Source organism: Lepisosteus oculatus, chromosome 4, assembly GCF_040954835.1.
Source record: "Lepisosteus oculatus isolate fLepOcu1 chromosome 4, fLepOcu1.hap2, whole genome shotgun sequence".
NCBI lineage: Eukaryota > Metazoa > Chordata > Actinopteri > Semionotiformes > Lepisosteidae > Lepisosteus > Lepisosteus oculatus.
In genome coordinates this window covers 35,870,230-35,889,713 of record NC_090699.1, presented here as the reverse complement: position 1 = coordinate 35,889,713, position 19,484 = coordinate 35,870,230, and the positions used below count along the sequence as shown (strand labels likewise).

The 19,484-nt window shown below is 40.5% G+C and overlaps 1 protein-coding gene across 2 annotated transcripts in view; it reads right to left on the bottom strand.

Annotated features, from left to right (window-relative positions):
- Nucleotides 1-19,484, bottom strand: part of fbxw4 (F-box and WD repeat domain containing 4) — a 53,770-nt gene that overhangs the window by 17,036 nt on the left and 17,250 nt on the right. Inside the window, exon 6 of one of the 2 annotated variants that reach the window (XM_006630809.3) lies at nt 2,734-2,799. In XM_006630809.3, the coding sequence (XP_006630872.2) occupies nt 2,734-2,799 (66 nt within the window). Of the gene's footprint in view, nt 1-2,733; nt 2,800-17,871; nt 18,140-19,484 lie in introns of those variants that run through there. The other variant, XM_015347582.2, reaches the window with a different exon arrangement.

Genomic DNA, 19,484 nt, shown 5'->3' with positions numbered 1-19,484 from the left:
GGCTTAAGAACCAGCCATGAAAAAGCAAGTGGAAATGTGAGGTACTGGCTGCTGCTAGGTAGACCGTAAGGATGAGGGGTGGGCAGTCCCCAGGATTCTGGGAGATTGGCAGGCACAGCTCAGCCCACATAAGAGAGACAAAAACGCAGCCCCCATCCACCACTATTTCACAAAAAAATAACATGCACTCCCAGCACAAAGAGTCAAAGAGCCCTGCTGCGGCTAACTGCTTTGTACTGCTAACAAGGTGTACCTGATTACAGGACAAGAACAGATAAAAGGGATACAAATTTGACATCTGTAACAAAACAGGGGGAGAAGGAGCGGGTGCACGGGAGGGACTGTGCTAGCACACTGTAAGTGTGGCTGTTCCAACGGCACACAACAGCTTAACCCAGCAAATGGCTAATGATATATTTATAAAAAGACCATACTGTGTTCAGACTCCCCATTGCAACACACATTTCTTATGCACAAAGACATCTTTTTTTCACCTCAGAAATTGTCTGCATAAGGCAATGTCTATCAATGCTTGATGCGGAGTGCCTGATTCATGCACTAATAACACCCAGGCTCGATTTCTGCAACTCTTTACTCTATGGACTCCCTAATACTTGTTCAGTAAGTGGCAATATGTCCAAACCTCTGCAGCTAGACTTCTAACTCACACCAGACCTTAGTAATGTATCACTCCTACACTTAAGTCTCTACATTGGTTGCCTATAAAGCCACATATTCAATATGGGATTACTGACTTCTAAGGCTTTAAAGAATCTGGCTCCATCATACAACTCCAAACTCCTTCATGCTTACACTGCCTCCTGGAGGCTCCGTTCAGTTGAGGCTGGTCCTCTGCTCACTGTACCCAGGACTAAAGCACAGGCATCTGGGGACTGTGCCTTTGCTGTCACTGCTCCACTGTTACAGAATGCCCTTCCTCAGACTCCACGAGAGACAACTTCTTTGACGGTCTTCAAATCCAAACTCCAAACTAACCTTTTTACCAGGGCCCATGCCCTACATTCTATCTATATAAACCTGTATGTGCTTTCTTTTTTTTTTCCATTTTACTTTCTCGTGTACGTTTTTTCTTTCTCACCAAGTAGGGTGTCCTTGGGTGTGGAAAGGTGCTTTATAAATAAATTAATAATAACAGCAGTAATAACTTCCCCCTCATCCCCCTCTTCTTTCACGATGATCAGAGCTGGTACAGTGAATGCTTGGGGGCATGACCAGCACAGCAGCGGGCATCTTGATAGCACAGGGACGTGCCCATCACTGGCAGCAGGTTTTGGCGTCTACAGTGGGGGGCACACATGTGGAATCCTTGAGCTTCTTTGTCGGTCTCCAAACTTAAAAAAAAATGTAATACTGCTTAAAGCCGTGCTGTCAAGCGAGTCCTCCGCTGCCTGGATAGCCAGGGATGTCCTAGCTGACCCCCCATCCAGGACCACTGTGCATTGAACCCATACACATTTTTCTGAGGAGGGTAAAACTAACGGATATGGCCACTGGCTCTTTTTAAATCTATGAATGATCCATTTGAGAATATGGTGGAAATTCTTCTAAAAAAAAAAAAACAAGCCTTTGGGCTTGGGCTGGGTGAGAAATCCTATTTAGCTGTAAGCACATCTGCCAGTGGTGTTGCATTTGAGAACTGTGTCCATCACACTGTCACTCACTGGCTGCTATTGAAAGATCAAACTAAATCCTGTCTGTTCATTACCCTAATCCTGTTTTCTACTGCTTCATTTTATTTTTTACCCAGCAGTAGAAAGAATAGGTCTGAGTTGCTGTATCCCCAGTGAAAGGTGCCCCCCCTCCCTTCTTTCAGCATTTACCTCCTGCAATTTCCTTGTCATTTTCTGCACAAATCTCCACTCTCTTTTCTTCCCCCGAACACAGTGTTAAACATTTAATTCTGCAGGTAAAGCTTAGGATTTACACAAGCTAGTCAGGCTGTATCAAGTTTAAGCCTTTAGCTTTCACAAACAGAATTTTCATACCTGCTTTGAACCACCCCAAAACAAATTGCAAGTTACAGGTCCCAAAAGTGAGTGGATTGGCAATTACATTAAAACAGTTTACACTTTAATTGATCTCTGATCCTACCACCCCTGGTGTTTTCAGTCTCATCTGTTCTGTTCCATAAACAATTGAAAATCTTGGTGTGTATTTGTGATACCTTGTTAAATATATTATCTGATAACACGGACTGTTACTGATAGTATTTAGAGTCAGAAAATTTCCCAAATTAGTATGTTTTGTTGTGACTTTTTTCCTTTTAATTATGACTTGGTTGATTAAGGGAAAATATCGTTCCGCTTTACTTCAGTATGAAAATGCGAGAGAATGCCAAATCTGTAATCTGGGCAAACTCAGATCTCTCTATACAGTTAAGACCACTCTTCTCCGTTAATTAATTCAAGTTTCTTTAGCTCTTCTGGTTAGAAGACAGCCAGCAACCAGCAAATCATTTTATGCCATAGAAATAAAACAAAACAGGATTTAGGGGAGAATGGGAAGATATGACCCCAGGAAGACAGAATTACAAAAATGTTTGCTACAATAATAAATCAATGGGGTAGATAGATGATGAACAATGGAACTTTCTGGACATTGAACAATAATGACAAGTTTGAGAGGAACAGAACAGAAAACACCGACGTCAACGAGATACAATTCTGCCGTTTTCTTCCGATATAAAAAGCTGTATGCTTGCTGCTCAGTTACCTTTCTAAGTCCCAGATGCGCAGGGGGGCCACATGCCCACAGCAGGCGGTGCCAGTCACAAAGGAGCTGCAGGGGGGCAGAAAAGAAACCCATCAGTCAGCACATCTGCCCCGGTGATCGGAGCGCACAGCCCGAGGTCCATCTCGCATCTCGCGCCAATTTACTCCCACCCTACGGTCAGGCACGAGGGACACGGGGCTTAACCGAGACGCAGAGAACCACTTTACACCCCCCTCTCGATTTACCAATGTAAGCCGTTCCTCGAACACTTTCCAATACTTCACACATAAAACCTTCTGATTCATTCCATCATCCAGTATCACTTATTTCTATTCTGACTGAGCACCAAATAGTCAAAGTAAGAATTACCATGGCTCTCTTATAATACTTCATCACCGTCTGCCCTAGTAGCTGGTTACAAGGTAAATGTGTAAAAATCCTGAGAACACACTGAGGAGCTTATGGGGGAGGCTGTAACAGGAGGTCATGTTATTAGGATGCCGTCTTCCATTCAGCTATGAAGTACACACCTTCCTTGTAGTGAAAAGCTCTCCATAACTGCATGTTTATGAACATGTAAACTGAGTGACAACAAATATCACAGAATGGCTGTATTTTTTTAATATTCTAAAGGTAGGTGTACTGGAAAGTACAACCATAGTATTAAAATAACTGCTACATTAAAACGTAAAGGACACCTCTTCAACACGTTTTGAAAAGGTATACAAAAACATAAAAACATCTTAACTAGATGCTCTTTAACAGCTTGGTAAAGCCAATAATTGGCACACTGCTACTCAAACATTACTTTTCAACGGTAACAGACATGAAAGTCTGAACACTATGGAGCTGTAACAGATCACAACCCTGGCACATGAAGGGAATGCTGAATCCAAGAGGTCAGTGCCCAGTTGGCACCACTGTGAGACTTAAGTATGGGGTCATGATCATGTAGTAAAGGTTCCCAGTGGATCTGTACCTTCTTATGCCCCAGAACATAAAGGTAAAAAGTCCAAGACAGTACCTAAAACAGGCGCCATCTTTAAAATAACAAATCATGTGGTAGTCAAACCATATACACTACACTGTATATTCCTGAGAAATATACATTTTGTTGAAAACCAGAAATTCTGGGCTGGGTTGTCAGCCCTTTTAACCTACTGATTATGTTTTAACTGAATGAAATCCGGGGAACTGCTTAAACAAATTACATTATCCACATTATAAACGAGGAAATAATGGATTTTTTTGCATGACCGAGTGAACAAACCAAAATCAGGAAGCACAGAGACAGAAAAATAGTCATCACCTCAATTCGTCAAGCAATCACAAATAATTTGCACTTAAACACCGAGTGATGAAAAGCAGAACATTTTTTAACTGTAAGAATATCAGACAAAATTAAAGGACAGCAGTTACTAGAGGACAACCATTGATCATGTATCATATGTCTTAAAGTGACAAAATCTCTTAAAGTGATGCCAACTCTAGCTCGTCAGGCCTCAAATTAGTCTTTAACAAAGGACAAGGGAAGTGACTTAGCAGCTATAGCTAAAGAAGGGTTCCGCATGTTTAGTAAAATGGCTCATTCATCCTCGGACAACCATTGTGTGGCTCTTGACTGAAGCAGTGCAATTGTCTCAAAGACTTTATCATTACACCAGTCTAGTCTTTCTTTGAATTGGACCTTAAAAAGTCCATGTTTCTATATTAAAAGAACCTTAAACCGATCCATCCTTGCAATTTCATGATTCAGACAATTCAACTCAAGATTCCCCAAAAATGTGGTTTGATTTTAATTCCCCAAAACAATATAACCTACATTTTATATAAATGATATTCTAATGCAACTTAGATAATTCTGCATTAAATTATTACATCATCAAATGTGAAAACACATCGGCCAATAAATTAAGTTTTATCATTATTTTACTGATGCCCCAATCCAAAGAGACTTATTCGATATCAACCAAAACCTTTTTTCCTTCCACAATGCTCAATCAAATAAGTATTTTTATAACAAAAGTATGATGCTCTGTTGAAGACAGTTCTTACATACAATCTTAGCTAAAATAAATCAAAAGCTAAAAAAAAGAACTCCTTAAAGATCTGAAAGTCATTTTTATTTAGCCTCTTAATCATCAATTAGGCAGAACTGTTGGTTTTAAGTGTTACTGAAAGCTTTAAAAAAATAAAAGAAATGAAAGGCCTGACAAATGACCAGAGATACAAAATTACAAAGGGTGACAAAGCATAAGCTCTTCAGTGAAGGAAAAAAAAATCATTCATGCAGACAAATAGTTTAATGTCAAAGAAACATACCTTCAGTCTCAGGAAAGAAAAGAAAGAAAAATGTTCGGCACCTCTTTGAATTTGGTGACAGGTTGAAATTAGCAGCTAGGTATGTCGAATGGGAAGGAGGATGGGGGGGTGAGATACTGTTGCTTTAATCTCTTGTGCGGTTTTGACCTGCCTGGGCTGAGGATTACAGCCTCCCCGCTGGCTTCCCTGCCAGGCCCTAGTCCGCTCCAGGCACACCACGGAGAAATCGCCACCCCTCCCTGCATTGTGCACAGGGGTACAAGTGTTGGCTGTGGTCTCGCAGATTCACAGCGCCTGGCACCTGATGCTCACCCTAGCAATAGAATTCTCCATTAAGCACCATGCCCCTCCCTCGCTACCTGCGGCTAACCCAGGACTTCACTGCTTTCTCTCTTCACACAGGGAACCATTCCGCTCTTATAGACACCAATAGCTTTTACCCTGTTGTTACCGTTACGGAGATGCTCTGAAATTACCTTAAAGACCACCTACACTCGGGCAATGTTCCTGCCTTAACACTTTTCCTTCCTTACAGAGACCAATGAAGTTGGAAATTATTTAATGGCCAGTCAGATTATACTGAATCAGAACAACATAAGAATTGTACAAAATACACCATTCCGCCACCATGCTGTTTGCTTGGTAGTTTAGTATTGAATCTACAATTTATTCTAGCCATTTATTGAGGAATTTGGGCTTTAAACACCTGACTAGAAGCCTGCTCCAGATACCCACCACTTCAAATAAGTTCTTCCTATTCTTCATCCTAAATTAACACCCTTTTACTTTCCAGTTGTGACCCTATATTTTTGTTTCACTCAGAGTGAAAAATAGTACATTGGCTTGACCCCTATCTATAACCCTTACGTTTTTATTTAGATCAAATTTGCACTTGACCTTTTGATTGAAGAGATTTTGATTTCTTAACCAGTCCAGACTATAGATGACAATTCCATGAGGCTAGGCTAGGATATCCGCAGATATCCAAAACGAAATCCTTTTGGTGGTATGGTTACCAAAACTGAACAAAATTCCACATAGATTATCACTACTACATTGCAAAGCTTTAAATAACTTCTCAAATTTTAAACTGCATATTATTTGTTCTGTAACCACAAACTGTGTATTTAGTGTCCTTCTGCCCAGACTCAGCCATGTGGTATATATAGTTCCTGCTGTCAATGTGGATCACTTTGCACTCATCAGTGCTAAAAATCAGGTGCTACCTATCTTTGTACTTTGCAATGATCTATTTCTAATCTCATCTTAAATTTAAATTTATTTCAAAGCAATGGACCTAAAATAGATGTGCCTGTAGCATACCACTGCTTACATCAGCCCAGTTACAGGTGGTTCCCTTTAATCAAGTGCACTGTTCTCATTTACCAGTTACATAAGTTTATTCAATTATTCTTCAATGAAGTCACATTTCCATAACTTTAACAGTACCAGAAATAACACTGATTGTTCTATAGTTTCTTAACTCAGTTCTGTCCACATTTTTATGAATGGGCATTAACTAAGCCAAGGTATGATATTCTGGATTACTCTGTTCCCTGTTAAAGTGCTGCGTTTCACATATGGACTATGCTCTGACCAAATTTCACATGCTAGAGAACACTTTCAACCTTGTCTAAGTCTGGTTATGCAGTGTGGTCAAGCTTAATATATTTGACAAGGATATGAGGTTTGATAATTTTATTTTTACCTTCACTTAGTTTGTCAGGGAAAGACCAAACAAAGCATTCTAGAATACTCTTGACTTGGTTCTTTGAACACAGACTGAAAGTACCTACACAAACAGCAGTCTTTGGTGTTTATACATGGTTGTAAAAATATGAAATTACTCCAACAGCTGAACAAAAACTAATGACACAGAAGGATCCACTGAGGTTACTCTTGCTTCCTGAACAACACATACAATAAATCCACTCACTGCCTGGAAACAACCTTTCAGATTAGCAGCTTAACATCTATCCTGCCTCCAGCACCACAAGAGAGGATTGTGGTGAGGTTGGAATGCCACTGTGGCTTGGACTTAACACCCAAACCCTTCAAGACACAGTAAAGGCTCCAAAACCAAGTCAAGACAAAGTTAGAAAATGATGAGTGAGTGGGGAAAAACACCTCCCTAGGTGAGCAGGGAAAACAAGATTGGAACAAGGGGAGGATGACATTTTTGGGGGGAAGGAGATGCATTTAATAAATTAAAATGAGGGGTCACAAAGTAACATCACCTGACGTATTGACGAAGGGAATGCAGGAGTATCAGAGACATCGTGTTAACAGGACTCTTCATTGTCGGTGTTTATTTTCCAACTGCCCCTTGGAAAAAGTAATTGGTTGTAATTGAAATGTCACTGCTTCCCAGTTTAGTGAAAAGTACTTACTGTCCCTGTGGATTCAGGGTGATTAAATATATTAACCATTATGGTTTCACGCACTGTATGCTACATGTACAGTATTTCATTTGAAAACTGTGTGAGGACATCGCATTTAACGTCTGGAAAAAAATATAGCCACAATAAACAAAATTATCCACTTTATGCTAAAATGTAAAAGTATGGGATTGAAATATCAGTTAAACTGGGTTCTGACCAACATTAGTCCTTACATTCTGCCTGAGGGGCTGATGAGGCAGAGTTAGTGAGTGTGATGTTCAGCACATAGCAGTTTTAAAGTTTTTAACTAGAGTTTACAAAATCATTTAAACATGTCACAAAACATTAAGCCAAAGAAACGGATATGAAGAAAGTCCAAAAAGATGAACTACACAGTTTCAGGAACTACTCTGCAGGCAATGTTGAATACAGGATCACATCACCTAGAAAGGGGTATCAAGCAAAGTCAAAGAGAAAGACACAAAACAACTGGAAATGGCTGAAGCAACAGAGGAGACAAACGCCGTACTAGAAAGACAGTGAAGACAGCAGGGAGGTTTCAGGATGACACAGTGGACAGTCAAAGAGAGACAGCAAGAGAGACAGAGTGAGATAGGAAAAAAGAACAATCTCCTGGTCTAGCTGGTGGCTTGAGCTTGTTTTCCACTGGAGGCCCCAGCAGACTGGCAGAGACAGCCATGGCAGCTGTCAACTCGGTTAGTGGCAAGCCCATCAAGCGCATTCAGCTCTCCCGGCCTGTGCTGGCATTTTAATTACTGTTGGGTAAACTAATTTGTCCCAATGAAGGCAACGTGCCCTAACAGAATATGCATGCACCCTGACCTTTGACCTGTTGTGACACAAGATACAATAGGGGCAGGGACTGGTTCTCTCTTCGCGGCCCTTATTACACTCTATTACTTCGATTACTCATCCTTCGCTGAGTCTAATTGAGAAAGAAAAAAAAAACAGATGGAAAAGAAAAATAGACTAGTGCAATTAAATCCATTTTTTATGGGGCAGCCCCAGTGGATCTGAGAAAGCCTGTGAAACAGTGATATTATAGCTGTAAAGGTCAGTCTCTCTCACCACCTGTGGGTACCCTCTCCCCCCTCCAACCGCCCCCACCCCACTCCCCCAACCCTCACCCATAAAGGGAAAAAAGAAAAAAAATTGCCGTCTGCTTCCAGATCATTAGAACATGTCGGGGCTCATTGCCGACACTGCCGTTTTGGTAACCTAATCAGTTGACATCATTATTTGAGGTACTGTGTAGCATGAAATTAGTGCCAGGGTCACACAAACTTTAATTCAGCCCCCGCTGAGAAAGGAGCTGCAACAGTAACAACATTGTTAGGGCCAAACCAACACAGATTCCAACACATAACAGGTCCTGCTTTTTCCCAAGAGTGTCAAGCCTTTTTATTACTTTCCATGGACTTCAAGATCTGGAACAGGCAGCTTACAGTTGCCCTCCTTCTCCATGAACAGTAACATTCTATACTTTAGGGACAAGTAATATGTTTATTCCATGCTAAAAAAAAGAAGAAAGATAACACAACGTTTCGGCAGTGGAGCCTTCTTCGGCCACCTGAAGAAGGCTCCACGGCCGGAACGATGTGTTCTCTTTCTTCTTTTTTTCCAGCATGGAATAAACCTATTACTTGTTCCTTTGCAGCCTACGCATGCTGACGCAGCTACCCACCTGAACTGCTAAATTCTATAATTTAGATATATTACACAGCGAGAAAGATAAAGAATTGTCTTAAAACTTACTAATGCTTTAAAAACTCCTTTCTAGCTGTCAATATCACAAAACAATCAGTATTAGACACCCATAACTACCTAATACTCTTTGCTTTAAAACAGACTAACAGTAGAACCATGGGAATAGCAGGCCCGTGACCCACTTGTCTATTAAGATAACTCATCAGATTCTTACAGCTTTCATTGGAATTAAGCACAGAACATGATCAAGCTCATCTTTAAATCAGATTTAATAAAGAACGGTTTAAGCCAGAAAATCCTGAATGTCAGGACTTCTTTATCACAAGCACAATATTCCTCTTGTTCAAATATGGCTGGATAAATCATTAAGGTTAAATATCCTACATTCCCATCACGGTTTGTTGAATTTTCTTTCAGTGGCCCTACCTTTTACCTGCCCCACCAACGGCACATGGAGACTCAAGATTAGCACTCTGCACTGAACTAGCCTAGCGATAGCCTATCTTGGTGGTCAATGTTTTTTTACTGTAATTAAAAAATTAGAACGTCCCGTTCCATGCCCCACTGTGTGTATTTTGAGAAATGTTTTCATCAGTAATGTCAAAAAACCTACAAAACCTGAGATTCAAGGAGATTTTGCTTTACATTCTGTTACCTGCTTTCATGCCTCAAGCGAGTCTACTCCTTCAGTGCAATATCCAAATTGCCTCACCACAAAAAACATTCCGGCTATTGTTCCCTCGCAAACTTCCCCACTTTCATTTCTTCACCTGCTGTGGCCATGTCTGCCCCAGTGGTGAATTTTGGGAAACAATGGCGTCTTGTCCTTACTGTTCCCCCCGCCCCTCTCTCCACAGGGCACGTCTTACCCCATGTCGATGTGCCGACAGGGTGCAGCTCTCAGAGAAAGGTGGGCGGGAAGTCACTGCCTTCACTACCAGGTGAGGCCAGGTTAAAAAGCCCCAATTAAGCCAGTTGGGCCAGCTTAGTCTAAGAAAATTAGTCAGCGGCCCTTGCTCCCTCCCAGAAACCTTTTCACGCAGAGCTTGTGGGACAAGCAGCTTATTAAGAAAAGAAGTTTTATTTTGTCTAGCTTGCTTTAAATAGGGAACAAGCTCCCATGAATGGGAATAATTATCTCCTCTGTCTCATTGTGTGGCCATATAGAAGGGAAAGCAGGCTTTCAGACAGGGTGGGGAGAGGGGGAAGCCGATAAAGAAAAGAGACCTAGACCAACACCTGGGCATACAGGGCTGGAAGGGAAACAAGACTCCCTCAGAGAGAAAGTGTCTCTTTTCTAAATGAATTCTTTCAGCCTGCATGCCTTGTGTTTCCATTCGAGAGACACTCCACATTGACATTGTAACAGAGACACAGAGCCACATTTGGGTGCTACTGCTTGTCTTTGGATGATAAAGGTACCAGTTCAGAAGTGTGTATCTGCCACCAGAAGTGCTCGTCCATTACTTATTGGGAGTCTCTTTTAAACATTTCACATTTTTGTCAATCCTAATTGATCCGTCTTTGAATATAACAGATGGATAAACTAAATATTTCCATGATCTAAACAGCATCTGTGTCTTTTAATGTATAAACTCCCCTGGTATTTTCTTTATTATCATGTCCTCCTGATTAGGAATCACAGAGAAAACGGGGTCTAGAGAACGAGGAAAGGTGTACAGGCTCTACTTACCCTCCGATGCTTCAAGGCGTGCAGCTTTTGACACTTTACAAACTCAGCAGGGACATACAGGAGGCTGAGCACTGACCGAAAGAGAGGTGCGTTCCTCACTGCCGTCACTATGAGCCTGCAGTTGATGCTACTTCACTAGAGGTCAGAAGAGCCCTATGGACTGATCCCCACCCCAACCCAGACTGAATTTACTAATCCCAGATCTGTACATCACTGCTCGGGGAGTCACAGTCTCCTAGTGATACAACATGCATTCAAACTTGAGATGAGTACCCTAGAGAGGTCAGCATGCGATCCAAATTAAGCTACATGGGGGCCCTACAGTAACTTTTAATATTTAGATTCAGGCACCTATTTTCTTATACAATACCCAAAACATTGAGGAAATCAGTTAAACCTCCTCAGTATCATTTTAATTATTTAAATAGTATGCATCCATTACCAGTTCTACCACTGATAACTGGTTTTGTTCCGCCTGGATCTAAAAATTCCTCGAAGTCAGTAAGATTTATAACCATATTGAAAATTACAAACCTACTGAGATTCCAGCCTTCAAATATTAAGAGTGCCTCACGTCTTTGTGTCAGTCTTTCTACAACTGACTGAATATTAAAACTTTTGGGAAAGACACCACATAAAATTTTTATTAGCGTAATCTGACTGGTGGGACAGATGTGTAGTGGTTGGCAGTGCTGCCTCACAGATCTTGGGTCCTGGGTTTAATTCCAGACTGGAACACCTTCTGTATGTCGTCTGTATGCTCTCCCCATGTTCACACTTTTCTCCAGGTGCTCTGATTTCCTCAAACAATCCAAAATCATGGAGCTTTGTTGATGAGTGTCTCTATGTATGTGCCCTGCAATGGGCTGGCATCCCATCTAGTACATCGTAAGCAGTATATATATATATGTTTATATGATATTGCCCTTCCTTATAACCTACACTTCTGGGCTAGGTTGTGGTTTGAATAACCCTTAGCAGGAATAAGTGATCTTGATCTTATAATACTGGAAAAGGATGAAATCATGTTTGATGCTGCTGATCTGTACTCAAGCTCAAATGTCAGTTACATATTTTTGTGCTTGAAACCGACCACTCTCTGGAAATGACTCCAGAAGCAGGTTACAATAAGCATCACAGCACATACAGTGCACATGTTCCCTGTGGTGCCACCACCTTGACTTCACATCTTAATCATTTACTCTCCACATGACTACTTTTACCACAACTTTCAGTTCTCCAGAAAAAGCAAAACAGCCAAGCTTGGGCAGAGGGCTCAAGGTTTTATCAGTGATCTCTTCTGCCCATCAAAAAGAAACAAGTGTGATACGTCAGTGAGAAAGTCAGATAGCTGTACCTTTGTGACCGTCACTGTTCATATACAAAAAAAAAAACAGTCACTAGTCCCCAATTTCATTGGCTTCCCATTGTCCTGTTAAAGTGTCATTTTCAATTTTGATTTTTAGAGCTACAATAGTGAGGGTCAAAATACCTTTGGCAAGATTTAATTAGCATTACTGCACAGCCACAATGGGTAATTTATGGCTTTTCTTTTGTGTCATCATGTAGTGGAGCTACTGTATATAGATACTTGACATGTAATATTTACCATTCTGCCAATTTTCAATAGAGGTCTCCATTTTAACTTTATAAAATGAAGCAGGCTCTTTATTAATAACATATCCTAGAAATGTGAATCTTGGTAAGTACTGTACAATCATGTAACCACTACACATACAAAGAAAAATTAAAAGCTGCCATAACATATAAATATTGGTATACCAATTTAACAAATGGTGGCTAACAGCATTCAGTACATTTCCTGACTCACTGCACTTATTTTGTTTTTGTGAATAGAAATAATGAAAACAGCCCAAATTCAATGAGAGTGTATTAAATAAAAAGGACCTTTAACTAGACTGAAACACAATTTCCATGATCAAAATTCCAGGTAAGGAGAATCAGCCAGATCTGCAAAGCTTGTGTGCAGCCTAGAACACATTTAATTCCTTAGGGGATGAAACCATAAAATGTTGCAAAACAAACCACAAAAAAAATAAAGAACTAAACGGCTGAACACAAGAAAACCTCCGTGAATCTGTAACCCTCATTTTGCCTCAGTGACCTGCTAATTGCTTCCCTTTTTATTAACCCTTCCCCCCCAAAAAAGACAGAAAAAGACCAGCCAGTGACTCCACAGTACCTCACCCAACCACAAAAAAAAGGGTCAATCCATCATTTCCTGGGTGCACTGCCCACAGAGGAAATGGGTTTTGCTCTCTTCGTTAGTAGAGGCTGTCCGCAACGTGTGCAAGAGCCTGATCTGATTGAAAGAGCTGGGCTTGGCCTTGTTAACGTGGTGGAGGTCAATCAAGCCACAGACAGAAAGCGACACTGCAAAGATGCAGCATGCTCCCTAAGGTTTTGTCTTCAAAGCCACACACAAGTGCCTACATGCCTGCAGAAGCCTTTCACTGAATTTCTTAGTTATTACTTGACATCACCAAGGATATTACTATACCACCTCAAACAAGATATTTCCTAATTCCAGTTGTGTATTATTTTGAAATCACACTGCCAAATAAATGATTTCACACTTCAGGTTCACTGCAGGTTCAGGACAGCTGTTATTCATGTGCTAATATATAAAAAAAGTTAGCAGGTGCAGATGCAGTAGTTGCACAGGCTCATTCTAATTTCTTCTTCTGTGCGTGATGCAACCTGAATGTTACGAAACTAAAAAGCAAACTTTAAACTTGAATTTTCTACGAGAAGATCATGGCAACAGTTAGAAATTACAAACAGGAAAAATGTGAAGAGATCTAAAAATTATTCAGAGTAAAAAAACAACACAAGTTAATTTTCAAATACAAGTAGAAATGAACAACATTACGTTTCCAATTTAACAACAAGCATGCCACAATGTCAACAATCTAATGGACTATACAGTTCTAAATGGCTCAAAAATTAACTCAATGCAATAAAAACCACAAATAAGAAAAAAAAAGAAAAAAAATCAATTAACACAATTTACAAAAACTTGCTGAATGCTACATCATGGCTCAATTAGGAGCTTTTTAGACGAATTTCTCAGAATGAGATTTCGAACAAGGGACAGCTCTCTTTTTATGATGCATCCCATTATTGTTTTTTGAAACCAAATGTCTAAATAAGCAAATAAACCAAATGGAAAAGGTAAATCTGACTGTCCTGAGTAATGTCCAAAACAGATCAAAAGTCAGGAGTCAGGCTAAATTCCTCTCATTGTTGTTTAAAAGTAATCTATTCACTAACCCCTGGGAAACAAGACGCCACATCCATTCTGTACAGAAAAAGTCTTGCAGGATCGACTGAAAGACACAATGGAGAACATCACTGGCAACAATGCTGAACTCATGGCAAATTTCTATGGAGAGAACAGAGGAAAGAAGAAAAAGGACAAATGGGTGACATGCATTCCAGGAATCCACTACATGTGAAAACTAGGAGGGCAAATATGGATTTCAAAGAAAGTCTCTCCCCACCATCCACCACTCCCCCCACACACACACACCAACCTCCACACTACAAGGCCTTCAGCCTAGCAGGGGATGTTAATTTGTCTCGGTTGACCCTCGCCTTTGTTGGCTGGATGTATCTAGTTTGTAAAAGCGCTTTCATCTCGGCTGCTAAACATGCTTGAATTGAAGGGGTTATGATGTGTTTGGACCATCCTCGAGCAGGCAACGTCCACGCCGGGGGTTAGCTCACTGCACTTAGCGGCCCCCTCCGTCTGCCTCACACCAGAGCAGCGGGACCTATTGGCACAGTGTTTGTGTCCGCACTATCTGAGGTCAGGAGGACATTCCGAAACCAGCTTTTTGCTTGCCCGGGTGGAACGGCCTCTTGGGAAAGGTCGGGGGGGGGGGGGGCAATTACCCCCCAAAAAGGACCAAAAAAAAGTGCTGGTCAACTCATGTGTACAAGCTAAGTATCACAGGCTTCCCAACTTTTGCGCAACAGCCTGCGGGACAATGGCCACTCCTGGAACAGGTCAACAGCAGCAGCATGTGATGTGCAGAATGACTTACGACTCAGGAAAAGGATAACACTGTTCAGCTTGTTTAAGTTTTTACCGTATTCCTAGCATACCAATATGCTGCATCCCTGGATACACACATACACATGCTTTTTAAAAACTCTGAAACATATATAGAACTGCATATTCTCCACAGTCTCCAGCTTCTCCAGTTTAACTCATGGGGGGGTATGGGGGGTCTTCAGGAAAATCGAGCAAGAGGTACCTTCTTCACATCTTCAAATGTCTGTTCAGAAAACTCTCCTCTGAAACTATCTCAAATCTTCTTTTGAGATTAAAAAATATGCCCAAATATGCCTAAAATGATACAAAGTTTAACTCAAGCAACAACTACTCAAGCAACCCATCAATTCAACCTTCTGAACAGTCTTATGAAAAAAATAATCATTGAAGTGCCAACACATCTGAAACCACTGTTACCTCCAGGTTGCTAAAGAGCAAATAGCTCTTACAACAAGAAGGACGTTGTATTTCTTCTGCTTAGAATTAAGAAGGACTCCATTTACAAAGTGCAAGTGTTTGTCTTTCCCAGTAATAGAGAAGACCAAACAAACAAATCTGAGCAGCCACTACCGAAACAAGCCTGAAAAACTTCATTATTATTTTATTCTCCTTCACGTGCATACAGACAGAGGAGAATTTAATAAAACCCGGTAATCAGCACAGAACATTCTCATCATCACTCACAATCCCACCAGTTTTTAAAATTCCGTTGTTTTCTTCAAAGATTTTGCAGTGTTTATCACCCGAACAACAACACATTGAGCAAATTGTCAACCCTGAAACCTCCACTTTTGCGCTGAAAAACAAACACTATGCACTCTCTTTGGGATCGGCATAAACTTGAGATCTGAAGTACAGGGTAGCCTACTCCATCTCATTACCGATATGAGTTTTCAAGCGCGCTATTAAAAGTTCTGTCTGAAATGTCTAGCCAGTTACACCTGCATGGGTCATGTCTCTAATGAACTGGATTTTGAACGAAGTCTGCAGTGATGGGGAATACTGACGGCGGTTATTTGGGACACCACCTGCTGTCTGAAGCTGCTCTCTCCCTCTGCTCCCAGGGAACAAAAATACGCCCCATATTTAATGTGTGGGAACGTACATTCTATCCGTTATCGCTTTATTGTTGCGGCTTCTCTTTTTCCTCGCCTTTTTTTAAAAAAAAAAAAACTAATTGCATTCTTGACTCCAAAGGCGCAGCCCGCTCTACAAAGCTCGAGAGGGACCAAAAAAACGAGAGAGAGAGAGACGCGCGCATCAAAGTTTTGCGGTTGAGTGGGGCGGAGCAATGGAGGCGAGGGGTGGTGGGGGGGGGGGCTTGGGGTAGCAGCAGCGAGTCTCGCTGTACGCTTATACAAAGGTCAGAGGTGATGCTCCCTTCGTTGTGAGAAAGTGGTGATTCTGGGCGGTTTATCAAACAATCATTTTCTTTTGAAAAATTCAGAGGCATTGCCCTGCAACAACTTTGTAGATGTGCTTGACGGGTTTTGGACAAAACACCCCCCTCCTCTTTTTTTTTTTGCCTCTCCTCGGGGTGGCTTCTCCCTTGAGTGCCTCAGAACCCCCTCCCTTTGGAGTGGTCAGTGGAGACCTCCACCCACTGCTCAGCATTGTGCGCCAGGCCCTTTGACACTTAGTTAGGGTCCTTTATTGCAGAGTCCCAGCACCACCTCCCAACCACATCCATCCAACTCGGGGCCACAGGCATTCAGGTGACTTCAGACCAGTTGTAAAACCCACAGCCTTCTTGGAGGCTTATGGACCGTCTGGATGTTGCACAGGGTGCAACTGGGGAAAGACAAATCAAAATGTCATGAGTATTTTGAACAATTATCAACATACCATAACGAATGGTCACATTTGTTCAATATTCTATAAGGTATCATGCAATATTCTGTTGTCTTCTCTGAATAAACACATTGAACATTATGTCAAAAGTAGAAAAAATGATCTAGAAGGAATTTTTAAAAGACGACCGAAAAAAAGACCCCTCGGGCTTGCCGGATGTCGCTTAAAAAAATGATTATATGTTTTAGCATAAATGGGAGATCACTACATCTACAAAATCCTCAGTACAGACAGGATGTGTCAACATTGTAGCAAATTAATTTAGCAAGCAGCCCATATGTAAATGTCCAGGGAAGAATTTGCACTAATCCTACTTTAGGCAGGATTGAGATGCAGCCTAAGACTTCTCAATCTGACACTGCAGTAATTATGAAATAAAACTTATTTTAATTTGTGTCACTCCAAGTGTAGAAGAATGTGCACTGAGCAATCACTAAGTCTTTTTTGTGTTCTGACAGGATATTAAAATTAAATTTTTAGAAATGTTTTAAGCACAAAGTACAGCATGACCTTGATATGACAAATGAAATTTCTTCCACACAAGAAAAATATAATTGAATAAACTGTACAAACTGCATTAAAGCCCAACAAATATTTTCATATATTGTTTGTATAGACAGGTTCACATTGTTCTATTATATTCTCTAGATCTTGAAGGAAAACAAGTAGATGCATAACCAAAGCACAAACACCTAGTGAGAATACATGGAATGAATTTTATACTGCTTACTCAACGGTAGAATAGCAGGACACCTTATTGTTTTTGAACTCGCATCCTTCCAGTTGTAAGTCCAGACACTAACCACTACAGTATTTCACTCTCCTGCCTAGGTAAGAAACAAAGCAATGAAAATTGGTGGTCATTTCTAATGCCACCTTCATGAAAAAAGTTAATTTATCAGGTTCAGAACAGACCTTCAAGATAACCAGAAATACTGTTTTCATACTTCTTCGGCCCATTGAAGGATGTGTACTGATGCCAAAAGCTTAAATATTTACTGGTTTCAGATTTACTTTTTTGTTCAATAGTATTTGGAGGAAGCATAAAATCTATTGCTCTATTTTCTTCATATTAACCAAGTGGTCTTTTTTTTTTTTTATAAAGCAACTGTAAAAAAGTAGGAACAGAAGACAAAGAAGCTGGACCGGTTTTGACAACAGAAAAGCTCCACGGAAAACTGGGGACTGTCAGCTACATTAACGTCCAGAACCGACATATGGCAAGGAGAGAGAACTGGATTACGTGGATAATGAGCCATCAGCTCCCTGTCAAGCACTGTGATGAAGCCTGGAGACAGACAGCAGGGGGAGTATTGTCCCACACAGGGACCCGTGTCCTGTCCAGAGAATCTACAGGAAAAAAAAGATGGCAGCACTGTGAGTACTAGTTAATTTCACATGCATTATGATCTCCTTTCAATCCATTGTAGTTCCATATTTAACAGTTTTCATATAACAATAGTGCTGTCATTTCCTTCTATTTGATATTTATTCCTTCTCAAAGTGCTTCCAAACTAGGATTTCTTAAGGCTGAATTTGTTTCAAGGATGGAGGGTAGTAAATTAGAAATGTTTGCAAACATTTCTAACTTTTAAGATGCTCCAATACAATATATCATAATTGATGAATTACTATAATAGGTGAATTACTCTGACTGCACTCATCCAGGTGCCATCTAAAATTTTCAAATTTGAGATCAGGAAAAACAGATCATCCGTAATTATTTTTTAACCTATCAAAACGTTTTAGAGGCAAAATTAAGGATTAAATAGGAAGCAGGAAAAAAATGCATTTTCAGGAGATGCTGAAATAGGTTTCATTTTTACATCCTTGATTTTGCCTCAAATGTAAAATTCCCAACATTGTAGGTTTTGCCATAACTGAAAACAGCTTTCAGATGCATTACACACTGTAGTCCGCAAGCAAACTAAACTGCATTTTGTGCTGCGGTGGTTCTTTTCTTCTATAAATTGCTTCAAGATCATCTCCTGCAGGTGTACATAGACTGCTTTGCTCGCCAAGTTCTAGCACAGTCAAGTTTCTGTATGGTCACTTGTTACACTTGTCTGGTATTGAATCAAAGGAAAAGCAGCAGGGATGTGCTGCAAAAAAAAAAATACTAAAATGGTGACAAAAGTAAACCTCTGGAAGAAACCTACCGGTCCCATCACACATTGAATCCATCTTACATCTCTAATTCTCAAGAACATTTAAATTATTCTGAAATCCATTTTTGGGGTGGGGGTGGAGGGACATTACAGCCCTCACGCAAGCTGATAAGGAAGAAAATCTCAAAGGAGGGAAAAAATGTAAACATGTTTTTTTCTTTAAAATGTTTTTACATTCACTCCAGCACTTAGCAAGCTAAGTCCCTCCCAGTGCTCAGCAAGCTGTAGATCTAAAGTAGTGTTTTAAACTGTGCTGGCTGGTGTCTATTCATTAATCTATTAATGCATCCTGCTTTAAATTTCAGTAACTTGCTTCATTATTGTAAATAAGGATTCATAATAAACCAAAACTAAGCCATTTGTATTCAAAACACAGACACCTGTATTCTAAATTAAATACAATGGCTTCCAGTCAAGATTCAAAAGTTGTATATGAGAGCAGCATAAAGCAATTATTAAACAATAAAAAGTGCTAGGATGTTGCACAGGGCTAAGATGTTTCCTTGCTGCTTTTCAGTTTCTTAAGG